Genomic DNA, 16046 nt, shown 5'->3' with positions numbered 1-16046 from the left:
TGAAGGGCTTTTGCTGCTCGTTGGATGCTGCCTGAACTGCTGTGCTCTTCCAGCACCACTGATCCAGAATCAAGAATTTTAAAGTAAACACTATAATCTTTACATGATTTCTTTTGATCATAGGAAGCCAACTGAGCTTGGTGAGGACAAGGAAGATGGAGGTATGGGTTTTAGTGTAGGTGGCAACATGAACTAGATGGATTGTATGCCTTATATATTAACAAGGCTGGATGTAGGGAGAAAATATATATTGGATATGTCAACTGTAGAGAGCTGGAAGGATTCAGAGGTAAGTTGGTTGAATGTAGTGATGACATTAACAGGCACTAGACAATATGGCCCTAAGTCAAGTAGTGAGCACATCTATGTCTGAGAAACTACAGATTGCCAATCAAGACAACACCCTGAGCCTCCTGAAGTGCCCCTGTTCTAACAGATCAACAAAATTCAGCTTCTACCAGTATACTCTGAGTTATATGTAGTATCTCCTGAAAGCTGCAGTCCCACTCTGTCCATTTACAGTTCTCTGAATGACAAGCTCCTGATGCAGCTTGTGCTGATCATATTGTTCACTGTCCGACCTCCAATTAAAGGCAATTGGGAGGACACCCATTCTGAAAAAGTATTTGAAAAAGTGTCCAAAGTGTAGCAAGTAAAATCTCAGGAGTACTGAGTATTTATTGCAGCATCTCCAAATGTTTTAATTGGTTGCTGTTGTGTTTCCAGTTTGCTTTTACAGTTGGGTTTCAGGAAAACTGGGAAAGCCAGGAATGCAGCCTTACATCTGAATTTTGGTGAAATATTTCTCCAATTCTGTACTTCATATATATTAAAAGAAAACCTACCTTCCAGAAGAAAGTTGAACACAAATGGCCCAATGCATGTGGAAGGCAAGGGTTTAGACCTACCTGCTTGCTGACAGACTTATATTTTTCCCACTTTTAATCCCCCTCACGCATCTACACTCAAACCACGCAGTCTTCCAAGTTAAAATTCCTCTCAGCTCTTTAATTCAGAATTTTAAAGGGAGTAGAAATACAAACTCTAAATTAGCCTGACATTTTTTCATTAGATGTAAACTGAAGGTGCGAAATTTCTACTTATCTAACCATGACTAATGACCTACTTGGAAGTGCAAGGAGCCTAAAGGAATATTAAGTTACTTCTAAAGTACTACAGATGAAACATCAATACTTTCCATGTATTTCCTCATTTCTGGAGCCTGAAGTAAAACAAGTGCGTTATGTAATGTGTCCAATTCTTCAAATTACAACTTTGCTAGAATATTACTGGCAAGGATCATACATTATCAGTAGCACTTTATCAAGAATACTTTGAACAGATTTTTTCTTTCTTTTTCTGTGCCCTTTTACAGAAGGACATATATCTACAAGTCAGGTTTTTCCAAACACCCTATGAGACAGCAAGTGCAACAATCATTTCCAAAACTTTAAAAACCCTGTTGCACTTAAATGATAATTATTTTCAAACTTTTATGGCCTTTGACTTTCATAAATATTGCAAAAGTAAACCAAGATTTCTTTAGCAAGTCAAAATGTGTTGACAGTTGGTAAGGTGGCTTAAAAATACCTTGTTGAGGATAAACAGGAATGGGTCTTGCCAGTGTTGCCCGCATCTTGTAAGTGAGTAAAGAAATATTATATGCTTCAAGAAGTCACTCAGTTGACATTGTCAGGGCACAGTTTTAATTGTAATTTGGAGGTGAGAAGTCAAAATAAATTTCTTGCCAAGTGAAAATAGCAGGGAAGATTAGAACCCAAGAAAGGTCAAAAATGTAATCAAAACAGTTTTTTCTTCATTTCCCTTGTGAGTCCCAGGCAGATATTCCACCGTTCCTGATAAGAAAAGTGTAGGCTTTTGCTGCTGTGCATCTGCTCACCCTTTCCACTCCACCTCCTCACGCATTTTCCTGGAACATTATTGGACTGGATCGGTTGCTATTTTTGTCACTCCCCAGTATCAGTAAGCAGTCTCCTGATCATGTTAATTTTTTTTCTCTTGTGGCTTCCCAATGTTTTCACAGCCAGAATAGGCTTCGAAGTCACTAGTGGGATTTAGGTAAAAACAACGACTGCAGATGCTGGAAACCAGAGTCTAGATTAGAGTGGTGCTGGAAAAGCACAGCAGTTCAGGCAGCATCTGAGGAGCAGTAAAATCCCTTCATCAGGAGACTGCTTACTGAGACTGGGGAGGTGACAAAAATGGCAACCGATCCAGTCCAATGATGTTCCAGGAAAATGTGTGAGGAGGTGGAGTGGAAAGGGTGAGCAGATGCACAGCAGCAAAAGCCTACGCTTTTCTTATTCCTGACGAAGGGCTTTTGCCCAAAACGTCGATTTTCCTCCTGCTCAGATGCTGCCTGAACTGCAGTGCTTTTCCCGCACCACTCGAATCTCGACACTAACGGGATTTAAATGAAACTTGGGCTGAAACAATTCATGCTGCATTTCTTGTACAGCAGTTGAGTCACTAATTACATCTGGCCTGGAGATAAAATTAAGCTGTTGAATCTATTATCCATCACTGATATAAATGAGTCTTTAACTACATTGTAAATACTATAAATCTTGAAATCATGCCTGTTGTTGCTGTGCTGTTTTGTGTTTTTGTTTTGTTTTGGGTAAGACATCACAAGTTACCTTTGAGTCGGATACTTATTAAGACATTTCTCTATCAACCAGATATTGCAACAATGATTTAAACTTTATTGCATGAAATAAGGCCCTTCATTCAGATTTTTAACGTTGACAGCGTTTTGCTTTCATGACAGTGTTCTCAATGCCATACACTTTAGAAATACCACAATCCTTCGATGAACAAGTGGGAGATGATTCCAATATTAGATCTACATGGGTTTGCAGCCTTATCATTGTTGCCTTCCATAATTCAATTGAAACATTCATTGAAAGATTTGCTGGCTTCTTTGTTGGATCTTCCAGTCAGCAGCTAAGTCAAAAAGTATGTATTGATTCCTGGTATCTGATGAGTTAATTCATCACAACCCAGATGATGTTAGGCCACTTTCATTGGTCTCTGCATGCACTACTTACAAATGGAAAATATGCCAGTCTTTCAGTGTTCTCTGTAGGAAGTGTGCATGTGTGAGAAGGAACATTGGATTCAGAAATATTATTTGTCAGACTAAAATACATTGGGCAGTACAGTGGCTGAGTGGTTAACATTGCTGCTTCACAGCACCAGGGACCTGGATTCAATTCCTGCCCTGGGTGACTGTCTATGTGGAGTTTGCACATTCTCCCCATGTCTGCATGGGTTTCCTGCCACACTCCAAAGATGTATAGTTCAGATGAATTGGCCATGCTAAATTGCCCTCAGTGTTAGGTGCATTAGTCAGGGTAAATAAGGTAGGGGAATGGGTCTGGGTGGGTTACTCTTCAAAGGGTCAAAGTGGACTTGTTGGGCTGAAGGGCCTGTTTCCATGCTGTAGAGAATCTGATCTAACATTCAGTATTGTTTTGGAAAGACACTTTTCCCTCGCAGGATCTCAGTGCTTTTAGGAGTGGATAATAGGATGTAAATTTTGTGAAGAAAAATTGTTCAGGGCGCATATTACTTTAGATAGCATGAAAATCTGTATGTTTTGTGTAACCCTTTATAATTTATCCATTTCATCTCGTAGTTTGCTGCTGCATTTGTAAAGGTAATTACGTATAGTTTGAAATGCTTTATCTGGTGTAGTAATTCTGATGACATTTAATATCAACTAGGCAATAAATCAAGATCCTTGTAAAGTCCACCTTCATTTATCACAGATGAAAGTGCATCCATTCTAACGGTTTTATGTATGTTACCAATCAAAATTATGAAAATATGATTTGGTTATATGTTTATGAAGGTCAAAAGCTCTTAACAAGAAATTAGATTGTGCAGATGGTATAGAGAAGAGCAATGCACATCTCTGGGCAAGTTCAGGAGAAATTAATGTGGAGGAGATTGTCACTGCTGTCAAAAGCATCTGTTTCTGAGGTGCTCTCACACCCATTTGCAGAAACTTTATTTTCCTGGGATTTTTATCGTTCTACGCAGGTACGGTGTATGGCAATGGAGCTCTTGTGAAACTCATTCATTCTCAAGGTCACTAATGTTGCAGATTCTAATTCAGTAAAAATTTAAAGTTTAACTGGGCTAGAGCCAGATAAATGAGTCAACAATATATCTGCCCCAAGATGACCAGAAGCTAATCATTCTTTTGACAGTGATTGAATCCATACTGGATCTTATACTATTAAATGACATGTTTACATAGCAAGAGGACCTGTGAAATTTCAATTTAAAATTGCAGTTGTTCCTTATCATTGTTGCTCTCATTTCCCAATTAAACAAATCTTGATTTTAAATTTCTCATCCTTGTTTCAATTCCTTCAATAAATGAAGGAATGGCTTTAGCTGATCCTATCTCTGTAATCTTCTCGAGTTCACAATCCTCTAACTTCTTCCTCCAATTTTGGTCTGTTGTGTATCCTCAGTTTTAATTGCTGCACTATTGGTGGCCACGCCAATAGCTGCCAAGGCTTTGAGCTCTGGAATTTTGTCTAAATCAATCTTTGTCTAGGTTTTGGTACCTATCCTCATATTTCTTAGGTGGCTCAGTGTTTGATTCTGCTTCTGTGAAGCACTTTGTGATGTTTGACTGTTAAAGGCACTGTATAGTTACAGTTGTAGCTGTCACAAACAACAGCAATTTTAGGCTGAGCTAAATTTGAAAAGTAATAGTGAACCGATTTGATCCGAAGAGAATAATATTTCTTGTGTTGCAAGAGTGATTGACCATTGTGACTGAGACCATTGTGCTCAACCCCTCTATGTGCCTTTCTGATTAATTAAATCTCCAGAACTATCGATAAAGGTAGTGAGCAGCGATGTAGGATTTTCTTTTGATAATGCAGTTACACTTGATTATTGTCGTAATGAACATTTATTTTTCATTTTAATATTAAATCTCTGATGTTGGTGACAGACAATGCATAAAAAAGCAAAGTCATAGAGTTTAATATTTGAGCTGAATGGTAAGTCTTTGTGTAATCAGACATTAGCCCAGATTCTGCAATTTATTGATTTATATCAGAGCTGAAAAAAACGTGGGGACAGTGGGCGAATTTGAAAGTCCGCAAAATGAATTCACACATGGGATGACTAATTGGGAAAATTTGCTGCGTCAAATGGAATGGAAGTGGTGAGATACTGCTTCCATAGTTACAGGGTGGTTCTCTCTAATGCATGCTGATGATAAATTCATCAGAGGGCATGGGACAGAAGCAACTTGACAATGAAGAAGCAGCGATCAGTTAGGTAAGTAATGATGGTAAGTCTGGTCAGGACGAGTGTAGGTGGAAGGTAGAAGGCAGTTGCTAAGAAGTTTAGGGAGGGAGAAGGAGGCTACAAGAGGAGACTGGACAGGAGAGGCAATCTGCAAGAATGTTATTGGGGAGTTGGAGGTCACAAGAGGGGTAGCAGGTAGCCTGCAGAGGAGAGTGAACTTGTCATCAATGAGATGCTCAGCTAACTCAAATCCAATTTAACTTTAAATCAATGAGACTGTGAATTCTTTGTAAATAAATGTGGAATCTCTAGTTTAATACTACGTTATATTAAGGAGCTACTGAACTTGGGAAAATTATACTGTATCCTATTGAATTGAACATGGTTAATTACTAAATTTAAATCTGGGATTAAGATCCGAGATGTAATATAAAGGTTGTAAGTGCATGGAAAAAAAATTGCAGTTTTATGCACATTTGATGGAATTGCATTAGTTGTGATCTTAAGAAAATGTCTTTCAGGTGATAGTTTTTTGTATGCAGAAGTGTGTGTGGGAGTTATTTTGAAAATAAAACTTCTGTGCTCAACATGTTGCCTTATACTGATTTGAGGATTGTACTGTTTGGGAAGTTAATGCTTTCCTTGTATTGTGGCATTAAATTTAATGGGGAGCTGGTTATTAATGAGAATATTGATGAATCACTATAATTCTGTTAGTAAGCTTTGAGAAGATATGTAGCTCAGGTCTGTATGTAAGTTTGCTCACCATTTCATGCTGGAAGGTTCGTTTTCAGACATTTCATCACCATACAAGGTAACATCATCAGTGAGCTTCTGCTGAAGCACTGGTGTTACGACCCACTTTCTATTTATGTGTTTAGGTTTCCTTGGGTTGGTGATACTATTTCCTATGGTGATGTAATTTCCTGTGATGATGTCATTTCATGTTCTTTTTCTCAGAGGATAGTAAATGGGGTCCAAGTCGATGTATTTGTTGATAGAGTTCTAGTTGGAATGCCATGCTTCTAGGTCTAGCTCCTAGAAGCATGACATTCCAACTGGAACTCTATCAACAAACACATCGACTTGGACCCCGTTTGCCACTCTCTGAGAAAAATAACATGAAATTACATCACCACAGGAAATGGTATCACCAACCCAAGGAAACCTAAACACATAAATAGAAAGTGGGCCGTAACACCAGTGCTTCAGCAGAAGCTCACTGATGATGTTACCTTGTATGGTGATGAAATGTCTGAAAATGAACCTTCCAGCTCAGTGAACAAACATCATCCATAGTTCTGCTTTTCTGTGAATCCAATTACTGCATATGTCAAGACAAATATAGTAGTATTATTACTAACTCACTGTATCACCTCATTAATTAGGTGAGAATGAAAACCGAGCTCTGGAAAATCAAAAAATAGCCCTCAGAATATCGAAGGAGAATCGTTGAAAAACTTATTTTGTCTCCTGCATCATATATTTTGTTTTTAACAATTTTCATTAAAGGTTTTGGGAGTGAATTTAATTACCACTAGGAGAGTGGAGGATGTAAGTGCATGATAGTGAAGAAGCACTGATTCTGCATCCTGTTTGAAGTTCCATTTCCTCAATTAATACCTGCACATGCCAAAGTTAGATTTCACCTCGAAATAAAAAAAAGGTAGGGCAATAGGTCAAGAACCATTGAGGATGATGTATTATTATTAGAAGGACATGAAATCTGCAAAGGTTAGAAGAACAGAGATGTAAAGGTCAGTTTTATTACTCTGGTACAATGCAGAAATCCTAGTATGACATATGTAATGTATTATCAATGGGATGACAAGATAATTGACAAAAGAACCAGAGGAGGGAGATAAGATAAGCAGGATTTGTTTTACACAGTGAGATGTTATAATCAAGAATGCACAGCCTGAAAGAAAGTTGGAAGCAGATTTAGTCATATCTTTGAAAGAAAATAATTGAATATATACCTATAAAGCCAATTTCCAGGTTGTAGGAAAAGAGCATAGGAGTATGTCTAATTGAAAACCTCTTTCAAAGAGCAAACATAAGTACAGTAGACTGAATGACCTCCTTTGTGTTGTGAGGTTCTATGGGGATAACTTTTTTAATGCTAAAAATGGAGTAGGTTTGATTAAGATAAGATTTTTTTAAAAGAAACTCAAATCTGTTTTTAATTCCTGAAGTGTCTTAATAATTTTCTTATATTAACAGTACTACATAATTTACAAATTGCTGTAAGTGCCATTTAATATTATATTAAATTAGTATTTGACAAATCACATTATTTGAATGCAGCATATTAATTTTCACTTCTTTCAAATCTTTTCTTTTCAGCGTGAAGATGGTGTTGTTGTGGACCCTGGGTGATATCTTTAAGACAACCTACTTCATTATTAATGCAACTCCAGTACAATTCTGGATTTGTGGAACTGTTCAGATTTGCATTGACATTGCAATTTTCTTTCAGGTGTTCATCTATGGACAAGGAGATCATGAAAAATATATGTAACAAAATTGCATAATGACAGAGAATGGCTGCCTGGGCAGCAAAATATGATGCACAGTGTGGCTTTAATATGTTTTTCTTGCCATTTCTATGGAAGAATATCCTGTGCTATCACAGTATTGAAAGTATCCAAAGTGCCTTAACCAAAAAACAACCTCTGCCATAATTTACTTCCTGTTGCTGTCCAAACTTTCCAAAACATAAACCAAATCATACTTCTAACATATATGAAGATGAGGTGTCTTTAAATGTCTCATCATTTAGCTATCAGCCAATGAGAACAGCAGCAACAAGAACAGAGAAGTATTCACCATTGTAAATGATGCATTAAGGTCTGACATGATGAATGTCGCGTGTTTATTTGAAATGCTAAAAATAGTCTTGTTTGATGTCCTTTCCACTGTTTTATTCCATTTCTACTTTCTCTTTGTATTTCATTGTCTTCTTTAAAAAAAAAATCAATTATGCAGCTTTATACTTGACCTTTCCCCAAGTAGTATATTGGTTAGTGGTCAGCCATTTGATACAGCAACTAAACATGAAATTTAATTTGGTATAATATAAATGCACAGTGAAGCCTTTGAGTGAATAATTGGAATAGTAACCTTGAATAACGAGTGTCATTAAAAAGGGCATCATTACTGAAAACAGTTCCGATTCTAAAACTTATTTTTATTGGAAAAGTGTTTTAAAAGATATTTCCAGCTTAGTCAGATATTTTTTTAAGTACCCTAAAGGAAAATAAAGCTTCCTTTTGCCAAACTGTTAAGACAACAAAAAGAAAATTCTGTTATAAAAAGCTAACTCTTATTTAGATACTAATTTAACAGTCCAACATAAATACACTCGTTGTACCACTTCTGGCTCAAAAATACTCTACACATTGTGCCTCTAGCAATACTTCAGTCATTAGATCCAAAGCTTGTTTTCTTTTGAAGTATTTCTTGTCTGTCTGAGATGGAATTTAGGGGGTTTTTTTTCTTTTATGTTCAGAGGTGACTGCCTCCAGTTTACAGAAAAGATGTATGTGTGACTGTGCTGCCTTCCTGCATTTGCCAATGTGAAACCAGGTCAATGCAAGCCTTAGCCTCATTAAAATGTGATATTTGTTAGGCACAGAATGGCTATAGATTGATTTATGAGCTGAGCTGGTATATCAGATCAGGTCAGTTTGGTGAGACGAGGTGGATTCTTGATTCAGAGGTGGGTCTCAAATGGGGCAGAAGGGCAGCTGATGGTAGATGCACAAGGAATACTGTGTGGAAGTCACTCTGGTTTTTTGGATTGTTTTGTGAACTGCTACCAGGGGTCTCCTAAGAACTGTACTGATTAGGCTTCATAGCACCCCCTACCAGTGGTGCATACCTAAAAGTTACCATTGAGTCCCAGCGCCAGCCATTTCTCATACTCACACATTCTCCTGCCTGCTTCAGGTGGGCAGCATATTCACACAATAGGCGGGCTGCCTGAAAATTCCATTGGATCACTCCTAGCAAAGAAAGGACAGCCAACAATTGAGAATCGCCATCAATATTTCAGAACAAGGGCTCTCAGAGTCATTAGTGTGGTGCTGGAAAAGCACAACAGGTCAGGCAACATCCGAGGAGCAGGAGAATTGACATTTTGGGCATAAGCCCTTCATCAGCCTTCAACGGCTTTCAGAGTTATGTATGAGCATTGTTTTTTTCTATTTTGCCTCTAACACTCACTTTAAGCTGTGAGCAAAAATTGGAAAAAAATAACAAAAAAAGAAGTCTAATAAAACACTGGGACTACATTAGCACATAAATACTGTGGCAATGGGAGCAGATTAGATGCTGCAAATGTACAGCAAGGAACTCAATGCCTTACTTTCCAAAGCTTATGCAAGGCATAAGTTCAGTGTGTGATGAGACATTCCCCTCTTGCCTAGAAGAGTGCAGCACCAACAGCATTCAACTAGCTCTTCACCATTTAGGACAAAGCAGTCCAACCATCAACATTTTCTCCCTCTACCACCAAAGCACAGTGGCAGCGGTAATGGTAGCAATTCACTCAGATCTTTAGCTAGCATGCTCCAACACACGATCTCTTCTACCTAGAAGGATAGCGGAAGCAGATACATGGGAAAACCATTATCTGCACCACCATCTACCAACTTGAACACGTGGACGCCATGCTAGTTTGGAACTTTATCATGTTCCTTCACTGTCACTGGGTCAAAATCTTGGAACTTCCTGTCTACTATTGCTGTGGGTATACCTACTCCACATGAACTGCAACAGTTCAAGAAGGAAACTCATTCCTACCTGCTCAGTGGCAACTAGGGATAGGCAATAAATGCTGACCTAGCCAGCAATGCCCACATCCAATGAATGAATTAAATAGAAATATTCAGTTTGTCAGCCAGTAGCTGCAGAGAGAAAAATATAGTTAACTTTTCAGGCCAATGACCATTCATCAGACTCTACAGAATTTTGCTTTTTTATTAACTAAAAGTCTGTTACTACTTTAGTTTATCAGTATCAGCATATTTCCCTTTGCCTTAACGTTTAACAGACCAGAGTACATTATGTGGAGTTCTATTATCTGATCAAACTATTAATAAGAAGTTAATTCTAATTGTGAAATCCTAAAATTGTAATTGCAACATTTTACTGTTTGAGAATCCACATCAATTTTACACGTTTCCCTGGTGCTGTTTGATGTCTTGGTATCAATTTGAAAATATAACATTTGTTTTTAACTTCTTTCCATAACTGATTAGTTCTTTTACATCAGGATATGAAATGCAGGATATTCTCAGCTGCTTCACCAAATGATCGTTATACCTTTGGGAAGAGTCTGATGGATCTGTTTGAAAAATGCCTAAACATTTGTGAAATCCCATTTATCCTTTTTAAGGCTGGACCCTTCCCAACTAGTATTTCTGAGCAGGTACATTTGTGAATGGGGAGTCAATGTGTTGAGAGTTTCACCATGCAAATTTGGATGTGAGTAGCCCATTATATAAGGCATAAGAATCTTCAGTTTGCCAGAGATGAGGATCACCAGAGGAACTAGCCCCAAGAGATCGATGAAACTGAGAAAATTGCATGGGATCTCTAAAGAGCAACACCATCATTTCTGAGTGAAGCTTGGTCCTGGGCTTCATAACCATCCCCTCTTCTTATCTTCCAGATGGAAGTCAGTTGAACTTCCTACAGCATGAGGCAGGCAGGTGCCCATAGTCAAGCTCATGCTCCCTAACTTAACCAAATTCCAGCCTACCACTGCAACGGTGAGAGTGTTAGTGCTACACTGTGTCAATGGTGAAATACCAAAGTAATTATTGCAATTGAAGCATTTATAATTTGGGGGTTCTTACGTCGGCTTTTCATTTATTTTCATCTATAACATTTTGCACAATTTGTTTTTAAAAGTATGCTTCCAATATATATTTAAGTTACATGAATAAAGTAGAATCTACTAGTGCAATGCAAAAGTTAGTTAGATGGTTTGTGCATAGGCAATTATAGATGGTGATTTTTTTTCCTCACCATTCAGAAAGGTTTGATTTCTTAGTTTATGCTGTTACAGAATGTCCTGCCACAGTGATTCTCAGGTTCAGCTTCACTGAAATCCAGCAGGGCTGGGCGTCTTTATATTACATAATTAATTATGTTTTGTGAACATGAGTCTTACACTGACAGTGAATTTACCTAAGATGCCTATGCCAATTATTGTCTTACAGATTGACTTTGGACTGTTACCTAATACATGCATCTATAAGTAAAGATGATATTACAATAACAACTGAAAGAATGTTATATATTGATGTGCTTTGTCATTGATTGACATTAATCCATCATTTCTTTTGCTAAAGCCTTTTAATAATTTAAGGATGTTGATCCTCTTTAACAGATTCTTGCAATATGCAGAAACAGTTTTCTTGTGTAATTCCTGTCAGTATAATCTGAAATATGTTGGTTCTATCCTTTTAAATGTTATCATAAATAAATATCTGACATCACTGCAGGATTGATTTCACTACACAATCTGAAATTGTAGCCAGGCGCTTAAAAAAAACATGTAAAATGACTAGCTTTAATATAACAGTATAACATTTTAGTTCAGCTATTCATTCATTTATGCATGATAGACTTTTATATTCATCTTGATAATAATTAAGATGCTTTAATACAGAACAAGTATTCTTTGAAGGCATTCTTGATACAATGTACAACTTACAGTGACTGAACAAGTTTGTACATATTTCCACTGGATACCGCAGTGAATTTAAGGCGGTGACTACTCTCCGATTTTAGGTTATACTGACAGAAACAGCACAAGAAAAAGTTATGCTCACAACTGATTTATGCCAAGAGAAATATCTTGCACAACGAAAACTTAATCTCAGCTGCTTGAATCTATATTATCTCCCAGTGGTGGTGCTTCACATCTAGTTTCCATCGATGAAATTCTCTGTCATTTTATTACTTGGAACATGTGTAGAGAATTTCTGCTACTTAGCTAGTTATCACTTGCTGAAACAGGATTGCCAGAACAAACAGTTGGCAGTGAAAAATCTGAGACTTCCTTGATGATGTCCAGTTTTGCTTTGTATGCTGCCAGTATCACTGGAGTCTCATCTGTGAGATATCTATGACATTTCTAGATTTCTCTGGTTGGATTCTATTATACCACCTGTTGTATACAACAGAACCAATGAGCTTTTCCCTAGGGTTATGTCTCACAGTTCAGTAAGTGTTACTCAGGAGAATGCAGGAGGTGGTTTTGTGAAGATGCCAACCTTGTCAGATGAGCTGATCATGTTATTGAGCTACAATGTTATCAATCCTATCTGTTGAAGCCCAAGCTAAGATTCTCAGAATTTCTTCAGATGTGTGCTCAAACATTGCAGATGAGTTTATATCAATCTATGCAAACAAGTATCTTTGTTTCTTTTGAATCCTGTGGGTCAACATAACTTTTGATAATGTTTATATAAACTATCCTGTTTATCTTCAAGTACTGTTTTGTAAAGAAGAAAGAAATTGTGTTCAGACAAGTAAATGTCATTGTTCAAAATAGTAGGAGAATGCTGCATTTGATGTCATGCTTAATATTCCATTGTTAATATGGAAAGCAGTATCAGATTGCTGTATTAAAGCACTTTGTAAAAATATTGATCCTTGTTCATATTAGTGAATCATTAATTGTGGATTTTCCAAAAGCAATTTGGAACCCCGCACTGCCCGGTTCTACCTCTTTCCCAAGATCCACAAGCCTGACCACCCTGGCTGACCCATTGTCCCAGCATGCTCCTGCCCCACTGAACTAATTTCTACCTACCCCGACACTGTCCTAACCCCCCTAGTCCATGAACTCCCCACAAATGTTCAAGACACCATCCATGCCATCCACCTCCTCCAAGACTTCTGTTTCCCCGGCCCCCAACGCCTCATCTTCACCATGGATACCTAATCCCTCTACACCTCCATCTACCATGACCAGGGCCTCCAAGCCCTCCATTTCTTCCTCTCCCGACGTCCCCAACAGTACCCTTCCACCGACACTCTCATTCGTTTGGCCGAACTGGTCCTCACCCTTAACAATTTCGTCTTTGAATCCTCCCACTTCCTCCAGACCAATGGGGTAGCCATGGGCACCCATATGGGGCCCAGCTATGCCTGTCTCTTTATTGGCTACGTAGAACAGTCCATCTTCCGTAGTTACAGTGGCATCACTCCCCACCTCTTCCTCTGCAACATTGATGACTGCATTGGCGCTACCTCGTGCTCCCGCGAGGTGGTTGAGCAATTCATCAACTTACCAACACATTCCACCCTGACCTTAAATTTACCTGGACCATCTCTGACACCTCCCTCCCCTTCCTGGACCTCTCCATCTCCATTAATGACGACCGACTTGACACCGACATTGTTTATAAACCCACCGACTCCCACAGCTACCTGGATTACACCTCTTCCCACCTTGCCTCCTGCAAAAATGCCATCCCACATTCCCAATTCCTCCGCCTCCGCTGTATCTGCTCCCAGGAGGACCAGTTCCACCACAGAACACACCAGATGGCCTCCATCTTTAGAGACCGCAATTTCCCTTCCCACGTGGTTAAAGATACCCTCCAACGCATCTTGTCCACATCCTGCACCTCCGCCCTCAGGCCCCATCCCTCCAACCGTAACAAGGACGGAACCCCCCTGGTGCTCGCCTTCCACCCTACCAACCTTCGCATAAACCAAATCATCCGCCAACATTTCCGCCATCACCAAACAGACCCCACCATCAGGGATATATTTTCCTCCCCACCCATTTCCGCCTTCCACAAAGACTGTTTCCTCCGTGACTACCTGGTCAGGTCCACGCTCCCTCCTCCCCCCAACAACCCACCCTCCCATCCTGGCACTTTCCCCTGCCACCGCAGGAATTGCAAAACTTGCGCCCACGCCTCCTCCTTCACCCCCATCCAAGGCCCTAAAGGAGCCTTCCACATCCATCAAAGTTTTACCTGCACATCCACCAATATCATTTATTGTATCCATTGCTCTTGATGCAGTCTCCTCTACACTGGGGAGACTGGGCGCCTCCTAGCACAGCGCTTTAGGGAACATCTCTTGGACACCTGCAGCAATCAACCACACCACCCTGTGGCTCAACATTTCAACTCCCCCTCCCACTCTGCCAAGGACATGGAGGTCCTGAGCCTTCTTCACTGCCGCTCCCTCACCACCAGACGCCTGGAGGAAGAACGCCTCATCTTCTGCCTCGGAACACTTCAACCCCAGGGCATCAATGTGGACTTCAACAGTTTCCTCATTTCCCCTTCCCCCACCTCACCCCAGTTCCAAACTTTCAGCTTAGCACCGTCCCCATGACCTATCCTACCGGCCTATCGTCTTTTCCACCTATCCACTTCACCCTCCTCTCTGACCTATCACCTTCATCCCACCCCCATCCACCCATTGTACTCTTTTCTACCTTCCCCCACCCTACTTCCTTACCAATCACCTTCATCCCCAACCCCAATCACCTATTGTACCCTATGCTACTTTCTTCCCACCCCCACCCTCCTGCCTGTATTCCTGATGAAGGGCTTTTGCCTGAAACGTCGCTTTCCCTGCTCCTTGGATGCTGCCTGAACTGCTGTGCTTTTCCAGCACCACTCTACTCCAAAAGCAATTTAACCTTAATATATGAGTTAAATTTAAGTTAATAATGCTTTGAATTGAGACAGAACTAAGAATGCATTCAGTTTGGTCTTGATGCATGAAACATAGAACATAGAGCAATAGAGCGCAGAACAGGCCTTTTGGCCTTCGATGTTGGGCCTAGGGAATGAAATAAAACTTTTTTAAAATTGCAACCTGCTGGTTGTTATGGAGATTGGCAGCTCATACATGTGGGGCTCCTATCCCATGATTTTATTTTAGATAAAGTATTTAAGGGTCAAGTATCTGCTGCATTGACTGGCTGCCTCTTTGTGCCATCTGAGTTAATAATAATGCTATGACATAAGGAGCAGGATTAGGCCATTCAGCCCCTGAAGCCTAACCCACCTTTCAACAAGATCATGGCTGATCTGCCGCAAGTCTCAACTTCTCGTGCACCAGCTCTGCTCAGCCCATTAAATCCCTGATATTTCAAACATCTATCATCTCCTGTCTAAATCCTTTCAGTGGTCTAGTCTCCACTCTCAAGGATAAAGAATTCCAGATGTTCATTTCAGTTTTAAAACAGGATCTCTACGTTCTGAACCTATGTGCCAGAGTTCAAGATTCCCTGACTAATGGGAAAATGTTCTCAACATCTCTCCTGTCAAGCTCTCTCAAAATCTTATATGTTTTGATAAGATCACCACTCATTCTTCTAAGCACTAATGAATAAAGGCCTAAACTTTTTAATAAATTATGCATCCAGCCTCTGTTCTTAAACACAGTCTGCCCCAGAGGTACTGAACTGTAACTTAAACTATAAAACTAACTTTTACTAACTATTATCGCAATGATTCAAAACAACGAAAAGGAGGTTTTAATAGTGGAGGTCAACAAGAGGAGAAATACTATAATTCCACTGTAGGCTAGGAAATCACAATGAATTTAAAAGAGATTAAAGACAGGTGGCCAGTAAGGTCAATTCCTCGGAAGTAGAAGTGAGATCCTGGCAACTCTATTATAATAAATCTAATGAGCTTATATAGGTGGTCAAGTCTGGTGAAGATTTAGAGATACCGGTGTTGGACTGGGGT

At 39.4% G+C, this 16046-nt stretch overlaps 1 protein-coding gene across 5 annotated transcripts in view; it reads left to right on the top strand.

Moving 5' to 3' along the window:
• The window catches only part of si:dkey-246g23.2 (solute carrier family 66 member 2), a 70606-nt gene extending 57726 nt beyond the window's left edge, over positions 1 to 12880 (top strand). For all 5 annotated transcript variants that reach the window (XM_060837988.1, XM_060837984.1, XM_060837986.1 and 2 more), the window contains one exon: positions 7648 to 12880. In XM_060837988.1, coding sequence (XP_060693971.1) covers positions 7648 to 7822 — 175 coding nt within the window. In that variant the 3' untranslated portion in view covers positions 7823 to 12880. The remainder of the gene's footprint in view (positions 1 to 7647) is intronic.
• Positions 12881 to 16046: the final 3166 nt, after the last annotated feature.

The sequence above is a fragment of the Hemiscyllium ocellatum genome, chromosome 17 (genome assembly GCF_020745735.1).
Source record: "Hemiscyllium ocellatum isolate sHemOce1 chromosome 17, sHemOce1.pat.X.cur, whole genome shotgun sequence".
In the NCBI taxonomy this organism is placed as follows: Eukaryota; Metazoa; Chordata; class Chondrichthyes; order Orectolobiformes; family Hemiscylliidae; genus Hemiscyllium; species Hemiscyllium ocellatum.
The sequence above is the reverse complement of the archived record's forward strand: the minus strand, read 5'-3'. Positions and strand labels throughout refer to the sequence as shown.